Source organism: Protopterus annectens, chromosome 1.part1 (genome assembly GCF_019279795.1).
Source record: "Protopterus annectens isolate FY-2018-M chromosome 1.part1, PAN1.0, whole genome shotgun sequence".
NCBI lineage: Eukaryota > Metazoa > Chordata > Ceratodontiformes > Protopteridae > Protopterus > Protopterus annectens.
Window position 1 is genome coordinate 1148067423 of NC_056726.1, and position 18237 is coordinate 1148085659.

General features: G+C 37.9%; 1 protein-coding gene across 1 annotated transcript in view; it reads right to left on the reverse strand.

The window, feature by feature from the left end:
* The window catches only part of LOC122815794 (vomeronasal type-2 receptor 1-like), a 66795-nt gene extending 52671 nt beyond the window's left edge, over positions 1–14124 (reverse strand). Inside the window, exon 1 of the mRNA XM_044088584.1 lies at positions 13867–14124. Coding sequence (XP_043944519.1) covers positions 13867–14124 — 258 coding nt within the window. The remainder of the gene's footprint in view (positions 1–13866) is intronic.
* Between the last annotated feature and the right edge of the window lie 4113 nt (positions 14125–18237).

Here is an 18237-nt window from a genome sequence, read left to right on the forward strand (position 1 = left end):
TTTGTATTCCAAGCCTGAATAGTCCTGCTGCAGCACCTCGGGCCAGTGATACTTAACTAAGAGTCCAGTAAAGACTTTGGACTCTTGAACACCCCACCTCTGCACTCAGAAGTGCATTCCCTCACCAGCAACACCAGACATGTTTACCATAGCTGATGCTCAATGTAAAATGAGCATTTCCTGCCAATTGCATTTTGTATCCTGATGTTTTCCCTCCAATTGCACTTCACATGCTTACTGAGACTACATACATTTTAGTTTTGTAACATTTGAAAACGTTGCGTATCACTTACCATTGTGGAAACACAGTAGGTGAAGGTGTGCACTGGCAGGCAGCATGTTTGGGTGATGTTAAGTAATGCAGAACAGTGGCAAGCATGGCAATTTCATGATTGCTTGGTATACAGGCACTTGTGTAAATGTGCTAGTCAAATGGACCATGTCTACGGTTCTCCTACACTTACAGCTATTGTCACAAGAAGGTTGAGAAAACAGTTGTGTATTTTGCACTTCACTGCTATAATCTGCAACCACCCAACAGTAAAACAAAATTTGCACACCTTGTATTAGACCCCGGACCATCTGCACTCCACACCTACACTTAACACCTACTGTGACATGATTAGTGATATGACATGCTCTGTCTTAGTTTTCATTGTAAGGTTCTCACTGTTAATCTCAGTACAGTGCCTCTTACCATCTTTGCATGATGGCCAATAGTATTAATTGAATGCATCAGGTTTATGTTTGTGGCTGTCTGGGTCCAGTCTGAACCTGGGTGGTCCATTCCTCCAGTTTGTGCACTGCTGTGCTTTGTGCAAACCTGGTGAGCATAGCCAAATAAATTTGTGCTAAGAGTCACATCGTGCAAACACTGGCCTAAAAAAAAAAAAAAAATTGAAGACATAGCTGAAATGAAGAAAAACAATCTATTGCAGTAACCCAAACAAATCTTAATGAGGAAAACTCAAGTAAGGGAAAAGCAATTACTGTGCTGCCCTATAATCTGCTTTCACAGCCAGCAACCTTACACAGAAATGGTGTCCGCATACCTCCCAACTGTCCAGAATTTTGCAGAATGTCCAGATTTGTTCATCATAATTTTGGGCTGTTCTTTGTAAAATGTGTGGTTTTCTGGAAAATCGCTGAAGACTGAAGGGAATCTATAATGACATACATTTCAATTTCATAGTTCATATCCTTCAGAAAATGCATGCTAACACAAATTGTATTATTCTATTTTCTACATTTATAAGAATAACATGGTAAAATCTGTCCCTATTTTTGCCCCCCCCACCATTATTTTGTCTTTATCCAGATTTCTTGTACTAAAAGGTTGGAAGGTACGATCTGCGTTTATATTACAGGTTTCTCGGCCAGCAACACTGGTGTGAGCCATGAAACCTTGTTTATGTGTGTCACACATCATTAATATGCATGGCACAATGCTGCATGATGAGCAATATTGCATACGCAAAAACACTCTATGCAGGCCCTGTGTGGACCTTACACAGAGTTTATTGAACCTGGGGATATAAGTTTATAAATTAGTTAATGAAAACAACATGGTAGACATCCTTAAATAGTTTCTACATTACCACTGCAGGTTTAAACATCAGGATTTTCATAAAACAAGAAATGGTTGTACATTTAAAAGATGCCCTAATAGGCAGGGACGTAAGACTCCTGCAAGTAGATATGTGGATTAAATGCACTTGACTGCATAAAAGGTAGACCCATGTGTAGTAAGTACTGTTCTACAAATTATAGATAGCTCACTGTCTGCTGTTTATTTCTAAACATCACTGCTGGAGCAGTTTCTGTCAATGCAGTAGCTCTGATTCAAAGCTTTTGTGTGTTTATTGTTTCTTCACAGTCATGTGACTGTGGATTTAGTACATTTAAAAAATTGGGATGAGGCTGAAGCCCCTCCTCTTGCAGTGGGGGCTTGCTACCTGCAAAAATTTACATCTGTTTGCTTTTTTCTTTCTGTCAATGCTTCAGTTATTTTGTTTCATCCATTTCTAGTCTTGACCTGATTTTACATAATGATTCATATCAGAACAGGGATATGTATACAGCTGTTTTAATTAAACAGAATCAAATACTCTCAGAGTGAGATGTAAACAAAGAAAACAGGTCACATGGAAACATCTTAAAAATTTTGGGGGTGACACTCTGGAAGAGTGTAAGTAGTGACTGTAATAAACTGAGAGGCTGCCGGCCCAGCTAGACAGAATTTTGTAAATAATTCTATGTCATTTGTAAATATTAATATGACCCACAGGCTTGTTTGACAAATGTAAGAAAACTGTGTTGAATGCATTGAAATATATTTTTTTCTTCTCCACTTCATTTTGTCTTGATTGGACACTCATAATTATGGTTTGGCACCCAGGGCAGCTTATTTAATTAAAGTCCCGTTTTTTGTGGTTTTGAGCATAGCTCTTCCCCTTTCTGTTTGGCCATACCCCTTGCCATTGGCCCCACCCATTCAGCTGTCTCCTGCAGCCCCTATGATTTGAAGTCACCAGCCACCACTGGTAGAAATCATGAATATAAAATGGAGAAATGTTTAGTTTTTGGTAAACAATGCCACAAATGCAATAAATAAAATAATTTCAAAAGGTTTTGTAAATCAAAAGACCCACATTATTTTATTAAAAGAGAGCATTTAAAAAAATCAGTTGATCAGTTAGAGAGCTGCAACCCTCCTCTTTATGTTAATGGTGTGTCAGGGCTTTATGAAACAGTTAATGCAGTAGATTTAAGGGCAAAGAATTAAGCATTTTGTACTGATCAGATAAATGGCAAACCCATGCAGCTCAAAGCTGACAAAGGTTCCAAGTGCAATATTATGTCAGCAAAAACATTTGCTAGAGTGCGTCATTGTGAAAACATTGATTTGGCAAGGTGTGCAAAGCTTGTTGCTTATAGAGGTGAAGAAATTCAAACTGTAGGCTCAATCGAACTTTTATGTCACTGTGCTGTAAAAATCTACCACTTGTTATTCTATGTGGTCAAGAGGCATGTCCAGTCTTTATTAGGGCTCACAGACAGTTTGAAAATGGGGCTGCTTTCATTTAATAAGGAAGCCCACCAAGTTAGCTTAGACCCCTACTCTAATTTCGCCCCAATACATTTTTTTCTATCTATGCTTATCTCTTCGAAGATAAACTAAGGAAGCTTCCAGTTGTGTACTCCATGAAATTAGATCCAGATGTTAATCCAGTTATCAGGCCAGCTCAAAAAATTCCAATAGCCATACAGAATAGAGTCAAAGCCAAGTTAGATAAAATAGTGCAACAAGGTGTGATTTGCCCAGACACAGAACCAACTGAATGAGTATCTTCCATGGTGGTAGTTCATAAGAAAAGCTCAGATGACATCAGAATGTGTATAGATCCATGCAATTTGAATAAAGCACTAAAAAGACCTCACCATCCAATGCACACAGTTGAAGAAGTTGCAGATTTGATGCCAAATGCCGCTGTTTTTTTCTGTCCCAGATGCAAAGAGTTCTTTTGGGGAAATTTAGCTTGACAAGAAATCATCATTGCTCACTACTTTCAGTACTCAGTTTGGCAGGTACAGATTTTTGAGAAGGCTATTTGGGATAAATTCTGCAAGTGAAGTCTTTCAATGTGCAATGGAGCAACTTTTTCTGGGTATCCTTGTGCTGTTATTGTAGACAACATACTAGTAAGAGTCATTGGTGAAGCTGACCATATCAGAAACCTCAGAAAAGTTTTGAGTGAATCTTAGGCTCAGCCCACAGAAATGTAAATTCAGGCTACAAGAGGTTATTTATGTTGGTCATTTATTTACTAGTTCAGGCCTATAACCAGACCCTTCAAAGCAAAAGGCCATTCTTGAGATGTCAGCTCCAGACAAATGCTCAAGCCCTAAATGTTTTCTTGACATGGTTGACAATCTAGACAAGTTCATTCCAGACTTGAGCCAACTATCAGCACTGCTTAGAGAGTTGACACGTAAAGATATATCCTGGTCTTGTTTAGAGCAACACCAAAGAGCATTTGATGTCCTGAAACAGAGAATTGTCAGTCCACCAACTCTCAGATACTATGATATTCACAAGCCAGTTACTCTTTCATGTGATACTTCAAAATTTGTTCTTGGTGCAGTCATTGTACAAGAGGGTCAACCTGTTGCCTATGCATCAAGGGCTCTTACCCAAACTGAAATACAGTATGTCCAGATCAAGAAAGAGCTTTTGGCAATTGTGTTTGCATGTTCTAAGTTCCATGATTATGTTTATGTTAGACCTATTCAGATCGAAACAGACCACCAACCTCTAGTCACTATCTTAAGAAAGTCTATGCATTCAGCTCCAGTCAGATTGCAACATATGATGTTGAGATTGCAAAAGTATAATTTCACTTTTGTCTACAAGAAAGGCAAATTTTTTTATCTTGCTAATACATTATCAAGATCACCCAGAAACTCCACTAAACAACGTGAGAATGAGAATCTTGCATTTGAAGTCATGGAAGTGAGAAATTTGTCTTCCATACGTCTTGATGACCTGAGAGATTACACAGCCACAGATCCAGTTTTACAAAGGCTCAACCACTTTATCAATCAAGGATGGCCATCAAAGCAATCTAGTTTACCTCAAGAAGTGCAGCCTTATTTACCATACAGAGGTGACATTTTATTTGACAAAGGTATCATTATAAAAGGTCCGAAAGTGATTGTTCCAAAGTCCTTGCAACATGAGTACATTACTATCTTCATGGTCACCCAGGAGCTGACTCTACCAAAAGAAGGGTGAGAAGACTAGCATTTTGGCCTTCTATGTCACAAGACAATGAGGGAGCACTTTCATCTTGTTCTGTGTGTAATAGTACAAATCCAAACATGAAAAGCCATCCTGGGCTGAATGCAGAGAAAAACAGGAAAAGTAATCACAAAATCACACACGACTTAAAATCCACCAGTTTAATTAATGAACTTCGCTCCAATCCATACTTTAAGCACTTTTGTCCCAATAAAACAACAAATGGGACTTCATCAGAACAACTACAAAAATCTAAAACCATCCTTATATAGAAGCTAAGAATACATAATTAATTAATCAATTAGTAAAGCAAGCTTCCTACAGAAGAGCTTCTTAAAGAACACACCATTACACCATATGTTTAAACAGTATATTTGAACATAAAAACATAAAAATATTTTATTTATTTAGCATTTGTTAACCGGGAAAGTCCGACTTATAATGAAGCCAATTTTCAGCAGAGGCCCAGGGAGAAATGCTCGAGACACATGTCTTTGTAATGTGGGAGGAAACCGGAGCACCCAGAGAAAACCCACATGAATGCAGGGAGGACATGTAGACTCCACAAAGAAGGGACGCCAGGTGAGAATTGAACTGGAGAACCTCTTGATGTGAGGCAACAATGCTAGCGCTGCACCACTGCACCATCCAAATAATATAAAACAAAATAATCATCCTAAATATCCTAAATGAATGGAAAATGTGTTCAATCCCCATTATAAAGCACTAGCTCTTTTCTTGAAAATAGGAACAATAGATAGATTTTCATTAAACCCTGGAGGGAATACTCAATTGTCATTGCAACTCCCTGATCTCTAGATCTAATCCTCACCACCCTCTCTTTGGGTTAACTTGTAAAACATCCAAAAAAACAAATTTGAATTTACAATTATTAGACCGTCCACATTCCAAACTATGGCTGAAAAGGACATTATTAGGGTTAGCTTTGGCAATAACATATAAGTGTTTGTATATTCTTTTCTTGAATTGCCTCTCTATTTTCCCTGTATAAAAACCACCGCAAACTTCACAAATATCAATATATATATATAATGCCCTTAGTATTACAATTACCCTTTTTAAGCAGAGTCTAACAGGTATGCCTTGTAAATCCACAAATAATTTGTCCAAAATATATGGGCACTGTTTACAACTGCCACATCTTGCTGTACCTTTTAATGAAATTTGAAAGTTCAAGCACGTGTGCTCAAATAACCATTTTAAATTCTTCCCAATTTTGTATACAAAAGAGGGGGCTTATCCTACTATTTCTAAAATTTCTGGTTTCCCCATAAAAATTACCCAATTTGTACTAATAACGTTCTTAATTTCAGTGGCTCCAGACCCAAAGGGTACAACCATATAGTGTTTGAAGGATCGTATTTCATCTGCTAAAGTATTCTGGGATGTGAGACCCCTTTTGTCCCCCAAAAGGGGTTTATACTTTGTACCCCATCCTGTAGAAACTTCATCTAAAATGTTAGCAAGATAGGAAGAGGGGTAACCCCTTTCTAAAAATATGTTAAACATGTTGATGGCATCATCCTTGTAATTTTCTAGGTCCGCACCAATTGCCCCTTAAAAATATTCTTTTTATTCATAGGTTCATAGGTTGGTACTAGGCTATCGGCCCTAGGGCCTATACAAGCCTAGCCATAACAATTACCTGGCTATTGATTCCCAGAATATTTACTTCCATGGCCCCCTGTCTAGCAGGGCAACTAATGTGATCCCCAGGGTGAATTTTCTATCTCCCATCCAGTCGTCAAGGTTCCTTTTGAAGAGGGCCAAAGAGGCGCTCAGCTTGACATGTATGCTCAGTCTATTCCAGAGTATGGGGAGTCTCTGGGTCAGGAACCTATCCCTCCAGCATGTTTTGTTCATTGTTATGACCAGCTATAGATCCGTGGCACATGTGGCTCTGAGGGAAAGGGATTTCTTTAAGTGTAGCATGTCCAGTGCCAGCAACACTGGGTTTGACAAGGCCTTGTATGTTAAGCAGAGATCACCTCTCAGTAGGGGATATGTGACAGAGTATAGCTGATATTTTTTTAGATTGTCAGCATAGGGCATCTGCTTTAGGCTTGTGATTCTTTCACTGAGGTATTTTTGTGGCCTTTCCAGTTGTTGCAGATGTCTTGTGAGGTACATACCAAATGGGGCATTGTACTCTATAATGGGTCTAATGAGGGATGAGTACAGTGGGATAATGAACTCCTTTTTTCTGGATGAAAAGCCCTTAGTGATGAGGTGTGCCACATAGAAGGATTTCCTGACTGTTGTGGCGATGTGGTTAACGAAGGTGAGACCACTGTCCACTTGTGTCCCTAAGTCCCTTATCACACTTTTGGTGTTTAGTGTACTGCCACTTATGTGTTAATTCATGGGTACATGTTTTTTTCCCAAAGGGGATAACTATACATTTCTTGGCATTGAGCTTGAGCCCATGGCTCTGGCACCAAGCATCTGTTTCTGTAAGGCCCTTTTGTAGAATATCTACATCATTTGGGGATTCAATAATGACTCCCAGTTTGCAGTTATCTGCAAACTTTGTTAGCCAGAGTCCCTTAGTGCTGGCCTGAACTTCTGAGAAGTAGATGCCAAACAAGAGCGATCCCAGGACTGAACCCTGAGGTATGCCACTTGTCACTTGTCTGGAGCTGGATTTTGAGTTGCCTACTTTTACAGTGTGGGTTCTGTCAGTAAGCCAGTTGGCAACCCATAGAGTGACATAGGGATTAATGCCCACCTTAGTAAGTTTATCTATGATTCCAGAGTGGGGGCTGGTTTTGAAGGCCATGGTGAGGTCCAGATAGGCTGTGCGGACCACCTTGCCCTTGTACACACCTCTGGAGACTGATTCAAAGAAGTCAGTCAGGTTGAGGAGACACGATCAGCCCTTTATGAAACCAAACTGGGTGGGGTTCATTGTTTGAAGGTTGCCAATGTCTTTGTTTATAAGTTCCATGATACTGCATTCCATGGCTTTACAGATCAGGCTCATCAGACTGATGGGGCAATAGTTCCTGGGATCCAAGGTGGATCCCCGTTTGTGGAGTGGGATAACTGTAGCTGTGTGCCACTCATTGGGCACAAAGCCTGAGGTGAGGCTATGATTAAACATGACACGTGAGGTGCCAGTTAATTTTGTAGTTCATGTAGTACACAGCACGGGATGTCATTTGGTCCCATGGATGCTGTATTTTTAGCTTTGGAGAGTGCATTTTTTTACCTGTGTGGCTGTGATTACTGGAGTTTAGCAATCTTTTGGTATTGAGATGGGCCCTTTAAGGGGTGAGAGGGGGTGAAGTTGGCACTGAATCGATCTACCAGGATATTGTAATATTATCACAAACAGCATTCAACAAACCAGCCAACAGCATACGAAGTCATTACTCACAACTCGATGTCAAAGACCAAAAGACTGCATCCGCTCATTGCGGAGTATAGCATTCTTATAATATGCCTTCCTAAAAATTTTCAAATTCAGTATTTTATATGAGATGATGATTTTTATATGAGATGAACATTTTTCACATAGCAAGCTTTAACTATGTGGCTATTGCTTTAAATTGTTTTTCATTGTTAATTGGCTGGTGAATTATGTGATGTAGTACATATAACACAACACCAACTTAAACAGTGTTTAGGTCTAATGAAGTGGTATGTTTCACCATGAAAGCGCTAACCCGAATAAAATCTTTTGGTCTTTGACATGAAGTTGTGATCAATGACTTTGTATGCTGTTGGCTGGTTCATTGGATGCTGTTTGTGAAAATTTGGTTTGCCTTGTTTTTCAATGGACCACTTATCCTAGTTGCAACCATATTTGTGTTTGTTGGATTATTTTTATTATGACTTGGATGAATACTCTGAAAATCCAAGTAACTGTTTGAGAAAGTTTCCTTCCTATAAATTATGGAAACAGATTTGCTGTTTTCCCTGTCTTTATAGATTGCTACATACAAGTAATTAATACTTGTATCTGACTTATTACCGATAAAATTAAAGCAAGAACTGGAGTTGTTCAAATGCTTAATAAACCTTTCAGAGAATTTTGAGTTGGACTTATACATTATAAAGATGTCATCCATATATCTGAAATAAACAAACCAATCTTTAGTAAACTCAGAGTTAAACACAAATTGGCACTCCCATGCATATAAAACTAAGTTGGCATAAATGGGTGCACAACTCACACCCATTGCCACCTCTTTGGTTTATCTGAAAAACTCTCCTTCAAATGTAAAAACTGTGTTAGTTAAGATGAATTCCATAACTACCATTACAAAATTAATCATGGTGTAACTTAAAATGGTCAGTTTGTGTAGGGCTTCAAAGAATAAGTTCAACCCTTCTTGATGGGGAATGGGTGTGAAAAGATCAACAATGTCAACTGTGGAAATACTACAGTCCTCAGTATAATAACTATTGTCTATCTTGACCAAAAAATCCCAAGAGTCTTCTAGTAAATAATCTACCATCTTAAATAATATTTTAAAAGCCTATCTAAAAACACACTCAATGTATAAGTTGGATTGTTGTGTGCTGCAATAATGACTCTGGGGGGAGGATGTCCTTATTAACTTTTGGAAGGCCAAAGACCATAGGAATAACTGGATATTCTGTTTTTAAAAAGTCAGAAAGCTCCTCATTAATGACCCCCTAGTAAAGAGAATCCTCCAAACATTATTGGCTCTTCCTATGCATAACAAAATCGTATTCCCAGAAATAGTTTGATAGTTATCAGTATCATGAGCAGGCAGGTGATCCACTGTGGTGACCCCTAACCGGGAAAAGCCGAAAGAAGTAGAAGAGGTTATCAGTATCATAAACTGTCTCTAATAGCTGGTTAATATAGTTCATCCTATCAAATAAAACTACACCCCCACCTTTATCTGGTTTCATAATTCTTATGCCTTCATTTATTCTAAGTTCTTGCATTAAAATAAATTCTTCTTTAGTAAGATTATAATAATTTTTCTTATTATTATTAAGTGTAGAATGTATATTTTGTGTACAAGCCAATTCAAAAGCCAAAAGCAGGGTGTGAAGTGGAGATTAAAAACACTTTTTCTATTCCATAAACTAGTGTTGGTATCTGCATAAGTCAATGCCACTTGATTTTTGAAAATAATTTGTAAATTAAGTTTCCTTGTGTAAAGACGTAACTCTGTTGAGGCCTCTACAACTCCTACTTTAGACGATGGTATAAATTTAAACCTTTTCTTAATTAGGTTAAAATGCATGTGGCTAATATTAATATCTGTGTAGTTAAAAACGTTAAAGCCACGCAAGGTATGTAAAACACCCCCATAAGAAGTCTTAATCTCTGTGCAATTTTTCTCTTTCAAAAACAAAATTTTGTTCTCACATGTAATTAAAAGTTGTTTCTGTTGTTGTTTCCCCAACCTCTTCCTTCTCCTCTGCCCCTTACCCCTCTTGGAGTTTGGGCTTGGGGTAAAAAAAAACTTTTTGTCTGTTCCTGGTCTCAATCCTTTCTGACCTTCTTAATGTGGGGTAATTATAATCATATTCTGAATTATCAGCATACTCAACCTTTGAATTACCAACATCATGATTATAATTGTTAATTCTATGATTATCAGAGTTATCTACTTCTCTGTTAGGTATATCTGTATCTCCTAAATGTTCTTGATGTTCAAAATATAATACTCATTCTCATCTCGTAGCATATTTTTATGTTTTATTTCCAAATTCAAGTTAACATGACATTCCACCTAATTAAATATGTTATCATATTTAGATACATTGAATTCAAACCAAAGATCAGCTAAAATCTCATCATTCAAAGCATTAACTTCTTATAACAATTTATTAATTCTAGCATTGTTAATCTTAATAATTGTTTGTGTCTTTCGGCTTTTCCCGGTTAGGGGTCGCCATAGTGGAACTCCGGTCTGCTAATGATTGGAAGTGGATTTTTACGTACCGGGTTACCAGCCTTGACACACAACCTTCAAGAAAGGCACGTCCCATTCAAGTATGCCTCCACACAGAAGACGCTCTAGCTGAGAATCAAATGGGACAACGTCTTGCTATGAGGCAACAACGCTACCGCAGCACCACCACTGCAGTTTTTTTTAATAATAAGTAGCAATATTTCAAAGCAAAAATGGTCGAACATTATTAACAATTCATCAGTCTGTAAGTCTCCTGCTTTAAGTCCATTGGAAACATGTAAATTTGCAAGCCTTTAGGGACTCTTTAAGCTTTAACACTCTCATTTAAATAACAGTTATCACACTGCAAAGACTGTACCTTTATAAACTTTGTTTTCAGTTCATTAAATTTACTCTGAAAAGACTTTGTCGATTGTTGACTGTGTGGAGCATTATAATTATTCCCTTCTAAAGAAAAAGTAATATCTTTGCAAATCCATTCGGTAAAATTAAAATTGAATTGTATTGCTTTTTATTCAAATATGGAACCAGTCACCATTGTGTCTTCTTCACAGTCTTCTTGTAATGCTGCTCCAGTTCCAAGAGTTAATAATGTGGGTGAACTTACTCAACTAGTGGCATTATTGTTACAGCATGAGGCTGATGTTTGTAGCCAACTGCAACAACTACAATTCCCAAAGAGCAGTTCAGATTTGGGCAATAGAAACTGTCATAGTAGGGTAGAGAGACTGGTCAATCAGGGTGATTTTTCCCACACTTCACCCATCTCTCTCTTACGTAATTTTTCACCACAACGAGGCTGTTCTCATGGAGGATCTAAGACAGTTCAAGGTACCAAGGATTTTAATTGTACTGAATGGATTCAGAAGGACATTACTTTTTCTTTAGATGGGACTAATTTTAATGCACCACACAGTCAACAACTGACAAAGTCTTTTCAGACTAAATTGAATGAATTGGAAATGAAGCTTATAAAGGTATGGACTTTGCAATGTGATGTGACTTATACTTTATTATGGGCCTGATGAGGGAGGAGTAGAGGAGGAGGAGTAGAGAGGGAAGATTCCTCATGTCTGGAAGAAATGCCCCTAGTGATTAGTCTGGCTGGTAAAAGGATCTCCTAACATTAGCTGGTACATGGCAATTAAAGGACACTTTGTTGTGAATGAAAGTATCCAGGTACTTTTAAAAGCTGAGTCTGATTTTCAAAGGTGTGCCACCTATGTAGCAGGTGAGTTGGTGTGTACTTTTTTAAAGGACAAAATGTTGCATTTCATTGCATTTAGTTGTATACCGTGGTCTAGGCATCATTTATTGATGGGTATTAATCCCTCCTAAAGAATCTGTTAACTTACAAACTAACATATTGTCTCATTTGGCTTTGCAAATATAACATAAAAGAATACTTTTGCACCAGTCTTCAGTCTACAAATCCTGGTACTAACGCAGGCCGTCTCACAACCAAAAAGGAAGTCCCAGTCTGTGAGCATCTCCTAGATCCCACTCTTAGTTCCAAGCTGAGGTACTTCCACAGTTAACTACAAGACAACAAGTAAGTAACCCACAATGATGGGGGGTGCCCACCACACCTCCCATTGTGGGGGGCTGTGCACCCTACACACCCACAGCTATATATACCAACTGTGAGATTGCACTACAGTGGGGAAAAGAGCAAACTTTAAAAGGTTTTGTTTAGTTTACCCTATACAGTGCGGTACCCCCTTGTTGTTGGCCAACTATTACCTTTCAATGATTGTATTACAATGATTTCATTCATTGATGAAAGTGACATTCACAGATTACTGTTCATGAAATAGCCACCCGATGAAGTTTTTCTTCCATGTGTGATCATACACCAGATTGAGCCTATTGGAGAGTGTCCTTGAAGAGCTAATTAAGATAAATAAAGCTGAAGATCAAATCTTAAAAACATTATTAAAATGACAATTTAGTATAGAGTAGACAAAAAAAAGAAAAAAACTCGCCGACCCAATGCTGTTGTAGTCGAGTCTTTAATTGTAGGCAGATGAGCACTGCTGTTCACTATAGTGGGTGCAACAAATCAGTGTTTTTTTAAACAGTGGAAACATGGGTGTTAACTCACCTGGAGCCTTCCCTCTGGGAGGTGGTTATGAATGGGTGGAGCAACAATAATTAATTTCAGTAAAGTTCTTATAATGTGCAGATACATAGGCAAGCAATTTGCTACAGTTTAAAATTAAGAACTCCTTTTTTTTAAAGTAAAACCTGAGTGTGGCATTGCTCCTTGGGCAGGAGATATGGGGTGCGTATCTGACTAAGAGTGGCCCTTTTCATTGTGCTCTTCAGTTAAAAATCTGTTTAGGGATAGAGATAGGTAGTTGAGTGGATGGTGGATGTTCTGCAGAAGTCCATTTTTTTGCTCTTCAGTTGAAGAGCTGAGGGGATGGGATCCAAAATTGTGTGACCGGAACAAGGTGCTAGTTGAAATAGCTATGCCTCTGGATAACCAAAACAGTTAGTTTTAACTAGGTAATCACTTGCTGAGATTCACACACTTAATTCTACAACTTATTTACTCCTCAGTCATCTCCTTTCTTATGCTTTTAGGAGTGTTAATTTCAGTGCCATTTTTCATTACAGATTGTCATGCTCTTATTTCTCCACACTCTATATCCCTGAACTTTAGTTCTAGAAACATTCCTTATAATATATACCACATCTGCTAGCTGACCCCTATATACTTTAACAAGTCTGTATTCTTACCATATTGTGGAACATAAATTCAAATTGTTCACACTCACTTCTCATATATTATTTAAAAGCCATATTGTGAATAGCAACTCTTCTGCCCTATTTTATTCCTTCACATGTTACAATAGTTTTCTTGCTGTCTTTAAATAGTGAAGTCAGGCCAGCAGCTTACAGTTATAGGTTAATTAAAGAACCCAGTAAAAAGAGAAAAATCCAGAGAATAATAAATATGTTTTATTCTACATTTTCAGTAGTGTACAACCCTGAAAAGACGGAATAATTAATTATTTCAGTGGAAAGTTTATTTTAGAACAATAATTTCTGTTTTAGTGACACACATTATCAGGTGCACGGTCTCTGCTAACTATAATAAATATGTAGTTTCACTCACTTACAGTACATTGTTACCTGAGGAAACTTGTACAGACCCAGTATTCTGGCCATTGGAAGCGATGCAGAAGACCTGCGGTCTCCAATAACAGCTGCCACAGGTGGGTAGTTTTTACAACAGTAATTCGGGATTAGAGTTCTTTCTCCAGAAAGAAGCTGGAATGTGCTCTCAATGGCTGCAGAATCACTGAAACAGGAATCATGGATCACAAAGCCAAGGGTGTGGTTTGGCAGTAACAGCTGATTGTTATTAATCTCTTGAAGAGCAAACACCATGCTTAGCAACTCCTGATATAATAATACATCAAACCTAAAAAAATACATAAAATGAAAGTGTTTGTTGTAAAACAGAATAAATGTGAATGAAGAAATATTCACAATACTTCTAAAAACTGACAGATAGCCTTATAAGTATTTTGATTGCTGTACTAGCCATCACAAATGATGAGGCTGTAAAGAACTCCCTCATTTTACATGACTGATCTGTTTATCCTTCACAGACAGGGCACCAGTTGCCTGCACGGACACCAAAAGTGTTGTCCTGGAACATTCCACCTCATCCTCGCAAGTAAAACGGTGCACAGAATAAAAATTGTAACTGTAAATTATCAAGTGTAAACTCCATTGTTACCATCAAAAACTCTCTTCCGAACAAAATGCTATATAGTTCATCTATACAGATAACCAAAATGGCTTCCACAAATTAACACACAATGCATTTAACAAATCAGTGTATAAAAACCGTTGCATAGCACTGTAAAAGTTTATTTTATTGATGTAGTTCTGTTTTCTATTTCATTACTTCACAAAATACTACCAAATGCATTTCACAAAGAATATTGTCTTCATTACCCACCTTCCTGCACTGTCTTAAGAAAACAAAATATCTGTGTTATGCTAATAATGTCTCAAACATTGATAGAACGCAATCTAGCCCTAATGCTGCAGGAAACAAAGGACCAGATAAATGAACATGAAGTGTTATCCTATTACATAGAAAATACTACAGAAACACTTCATTACTAGATATCTGTCAAAGTGAAAAATCATTGGCTTCTTGAAGAAGTAATTACAGTCTATGAGGGACACAGAATAAGTCGCCCCATTAGGCGAAACATAAGTAAATAAAAACAAAATAAAATACTTCAACACTAAATTAGAGCAACAACTAAGACCAACGGAGAAAACAGAACATTAAAAATGATATTCTTTTACAACTACCACCACCAGTACTGTTAGCCAACAGGGTGCTGGCGGAAATTGGGCTACTGTTGGCCGAAGGAGGAGAAGAGGGAGAAGGCATGGCCGATGGATGTGGTGAGAGAGGACATGCAGGTGGTTGGTGTGACAGATCAAGATGCGGAGGACAGGAAGAAATGGAAATAGATGATCTGCTATGGTGACCCCTAACAGGAACAGCTGAAAGAAGATGATGATGACCAAATTCTAGGAAATGACAGTAGAAGAGAAGTAAAAATATAGTTCTACTAAAACATGTGCAAGAGTCCTGGATATGATATTTGGTCCAGTGCACATTCATTTCTTTACAGTCTGTTTACTGGGTAACTGAACTGGTCTATGCACCCATTCAGTCACTGCCCAGGTGCAAAGCAGTATATATGTGAAAATAAACCATACACATCACTAGATAATTTAAGGTACAGTACAAAACCCACTGCTAAAATAATACTAATATAAAAAACACAGGTATAACAACACAAAATAGTCTTAAAATTGTTAAAAAGAGAGCATATACAAAAGTTATTTTGATATAAATAGCATGTTTAATTTAAAGACAAGGTATCTTTTCAGTCAGATGGAAATAACAATTTTAAGATATAATACATTGTAAAATGGAGACATTTTCAACCATTTAATCAACATGCCAGATGCAAGTACACTTGGCTTCTTTATGTAGGAGTTTATTCGTGTCTGCAAGATGTAAAATCATACTAAATGTAGCATCCTGTTTTGTGTGTGTGTGTGTGTGTGTGTGTGTGTGTGTGTGTGTGTGTGTGTGTGTGTGTGTGTGTGTGTGTGTATATATCTACACACATACACACACACACACACACACACATATATATATATATATATATATATATATATATATATATATATATATATATATATATATATATATATATATATATATATATATATATATATATATATATATATATATATATATATATATATATATATATATATATATATATATATATATGGGTCTACTTTACTTACCCGACACGCTATTCACCGACACTCCATTGACCGACACCGAAAGACCGACAGTACGAAATACCGACACTGTAACACGCCAACGATCGTAATCCCGACAATTGCACTTAACAGCACATCACGTAATATTCAGCATGACTGTATTAGTATACCATACATCTACAGGGAAGTAGCCTACCATGATCAGTATTTGTGAGCATTTCACAAATACTGATCATGGTAGGCTACTTCCCTGTAGATGTACGGTACACTTATACGGCGTGTTACAGTGTTGGTATTTCGTACTGTCGGTCTTTCGGTGTCGTCAACGGAGTGTCGGTGAATAGCGTGTCAGGTAAGTAAAGTAGACCCATATATCTATATATATATATATATATGGGATCCATACAGATGCTCAACTGCATCTTTCAATGAATCCCAATTTGGTGAGCATACTTGTGCGAAAGTGCTGCTCACCGAAGCAGCACTTTCGCATAAGTATGATTGTTGTTCCAGTTGTACTACGGTGCGGTAAGGGAAAATTCCCTTTTTCCAACTGTAGTGCGACCTTGGAGTGAGAATATTATAGTGTGGGGGGTGTGGGGGTGCAGAGGGACTTGCGCCCTGCATTCAAGTAGATTTTGTGTTTTTTTTGTTTTTTTAACATACTTTAACGAAAACGCTTTTTCGATGAAAGCGCTTTTGTTAAAGTGTGCATGGTGGTAATGGATTCGGGCTTTTAATCTTTCGATCAAAAGTCCTAGATCCATATATATATATATCTGTCATGATTCAGTGGTACATCACATTGTCTTGGGTGTACAGGGTCCTTGGTTTGAGCCTTGCAAGAGCTGTTTATTTTCATACTGCTCAGACAAGCTCCACGTGGGTTTACAGAGTGGTCCTAGCAGCAAGGAACTCGAAAAAGCGACTACCTTCTAGATTTAAGTATCTTTGCCTTTTTTCCACTGGAAATAGCTTCTGTAGCTTACTTTGAACTAGCCTGAACTGATTTTTAACTGATTACTGCATTTATTTTAAAATATGCACTTAAAGTTACATTTAGTCGAATTTGATCGAAAGTTTGCTTGTTTGTTTGTTTAATTTAACTGTGGAGGCTGCCCACTAAAGTGTGCTAGCCTGTGTAACTAATTTATCACTGTCTCTGCATTTTCTGTGTGTTTCTACCAAAAAAACAAAAAAACAAAAAAATAATCCTTGTTTTCCCGCCTTCCTCGACTAGTTTAGACCAGTATACAGGCATTGCTGTATTCTGGACTGTGGTGTAGTTCCTGTGTTGTCCATTAACTTACTTGGATAGAACGAAGTTTCTTTGCTCACCAATGGGAGTGGGGAGCCTTGAGCAGCCTACCTGTCCTTGAGGGAAGTGACCTCAGCACAAGAAGCTGTAGTAATTGGTTGCTTGGGACCATTCCTAGCTCTTTTGTAGTTCACTGCTTAAAATCCACCTCTGGGCATTTTTTTCTGGCTATACTGCTCAGACAAGCTCCATGTGGGTTTACAGAGTGGTCCTAGCAGCAAGGTACTCGAAAAAGTGACTACCTTCTGGATTTAAGTATCTTTGCTTTTTTTTTCACTGGAAATAGCTTCTGTAGCTTACTTTGAACTAGCCTGAACTGCTTTTTAACTGATTACTGCATTTATTTTAAAATCTGCACTTAAAGTTACATTTAGTCGAATTTGATTGAAAGTTTGCTTGTTTGTTTGTTTAATTTAACTGTGGAGGCTGCCCACTAAAGTGTGCTAGCCTGTGTAACTAATTTATCACTGTCTCTGCATTTTCTGTGTGTTTCTACCAAAAAAACAAAAAAATAATCCTTGTTTTCCCGCCTTCCTCGACTAGTTTAGACCAGTATACAGGCATTGCTGTATTCTGGACTGTGGTGTAGTTCCTGTGTTGTCCATTACCTTACTTGGATAGAAGGAAGTTTCTTTGCTCACCAGTGGGAGTGGGGAGCCTTGAGCAGCCTACCTGTCCTTGGGGGAAGTGACCTCATGCACAAGAAGCTGTAGTAATTGGTTGTTTGGGACCATTCCTAGCTGTTTTGTAGTTCACTGCTTAAAATCCGCGTTTGCACGGCTTTGCCCGGTCATGCGCATAGCGCAGCGCCGGTTAAACAAGGTTAAACTTGGTTAAACAAGGTTAAA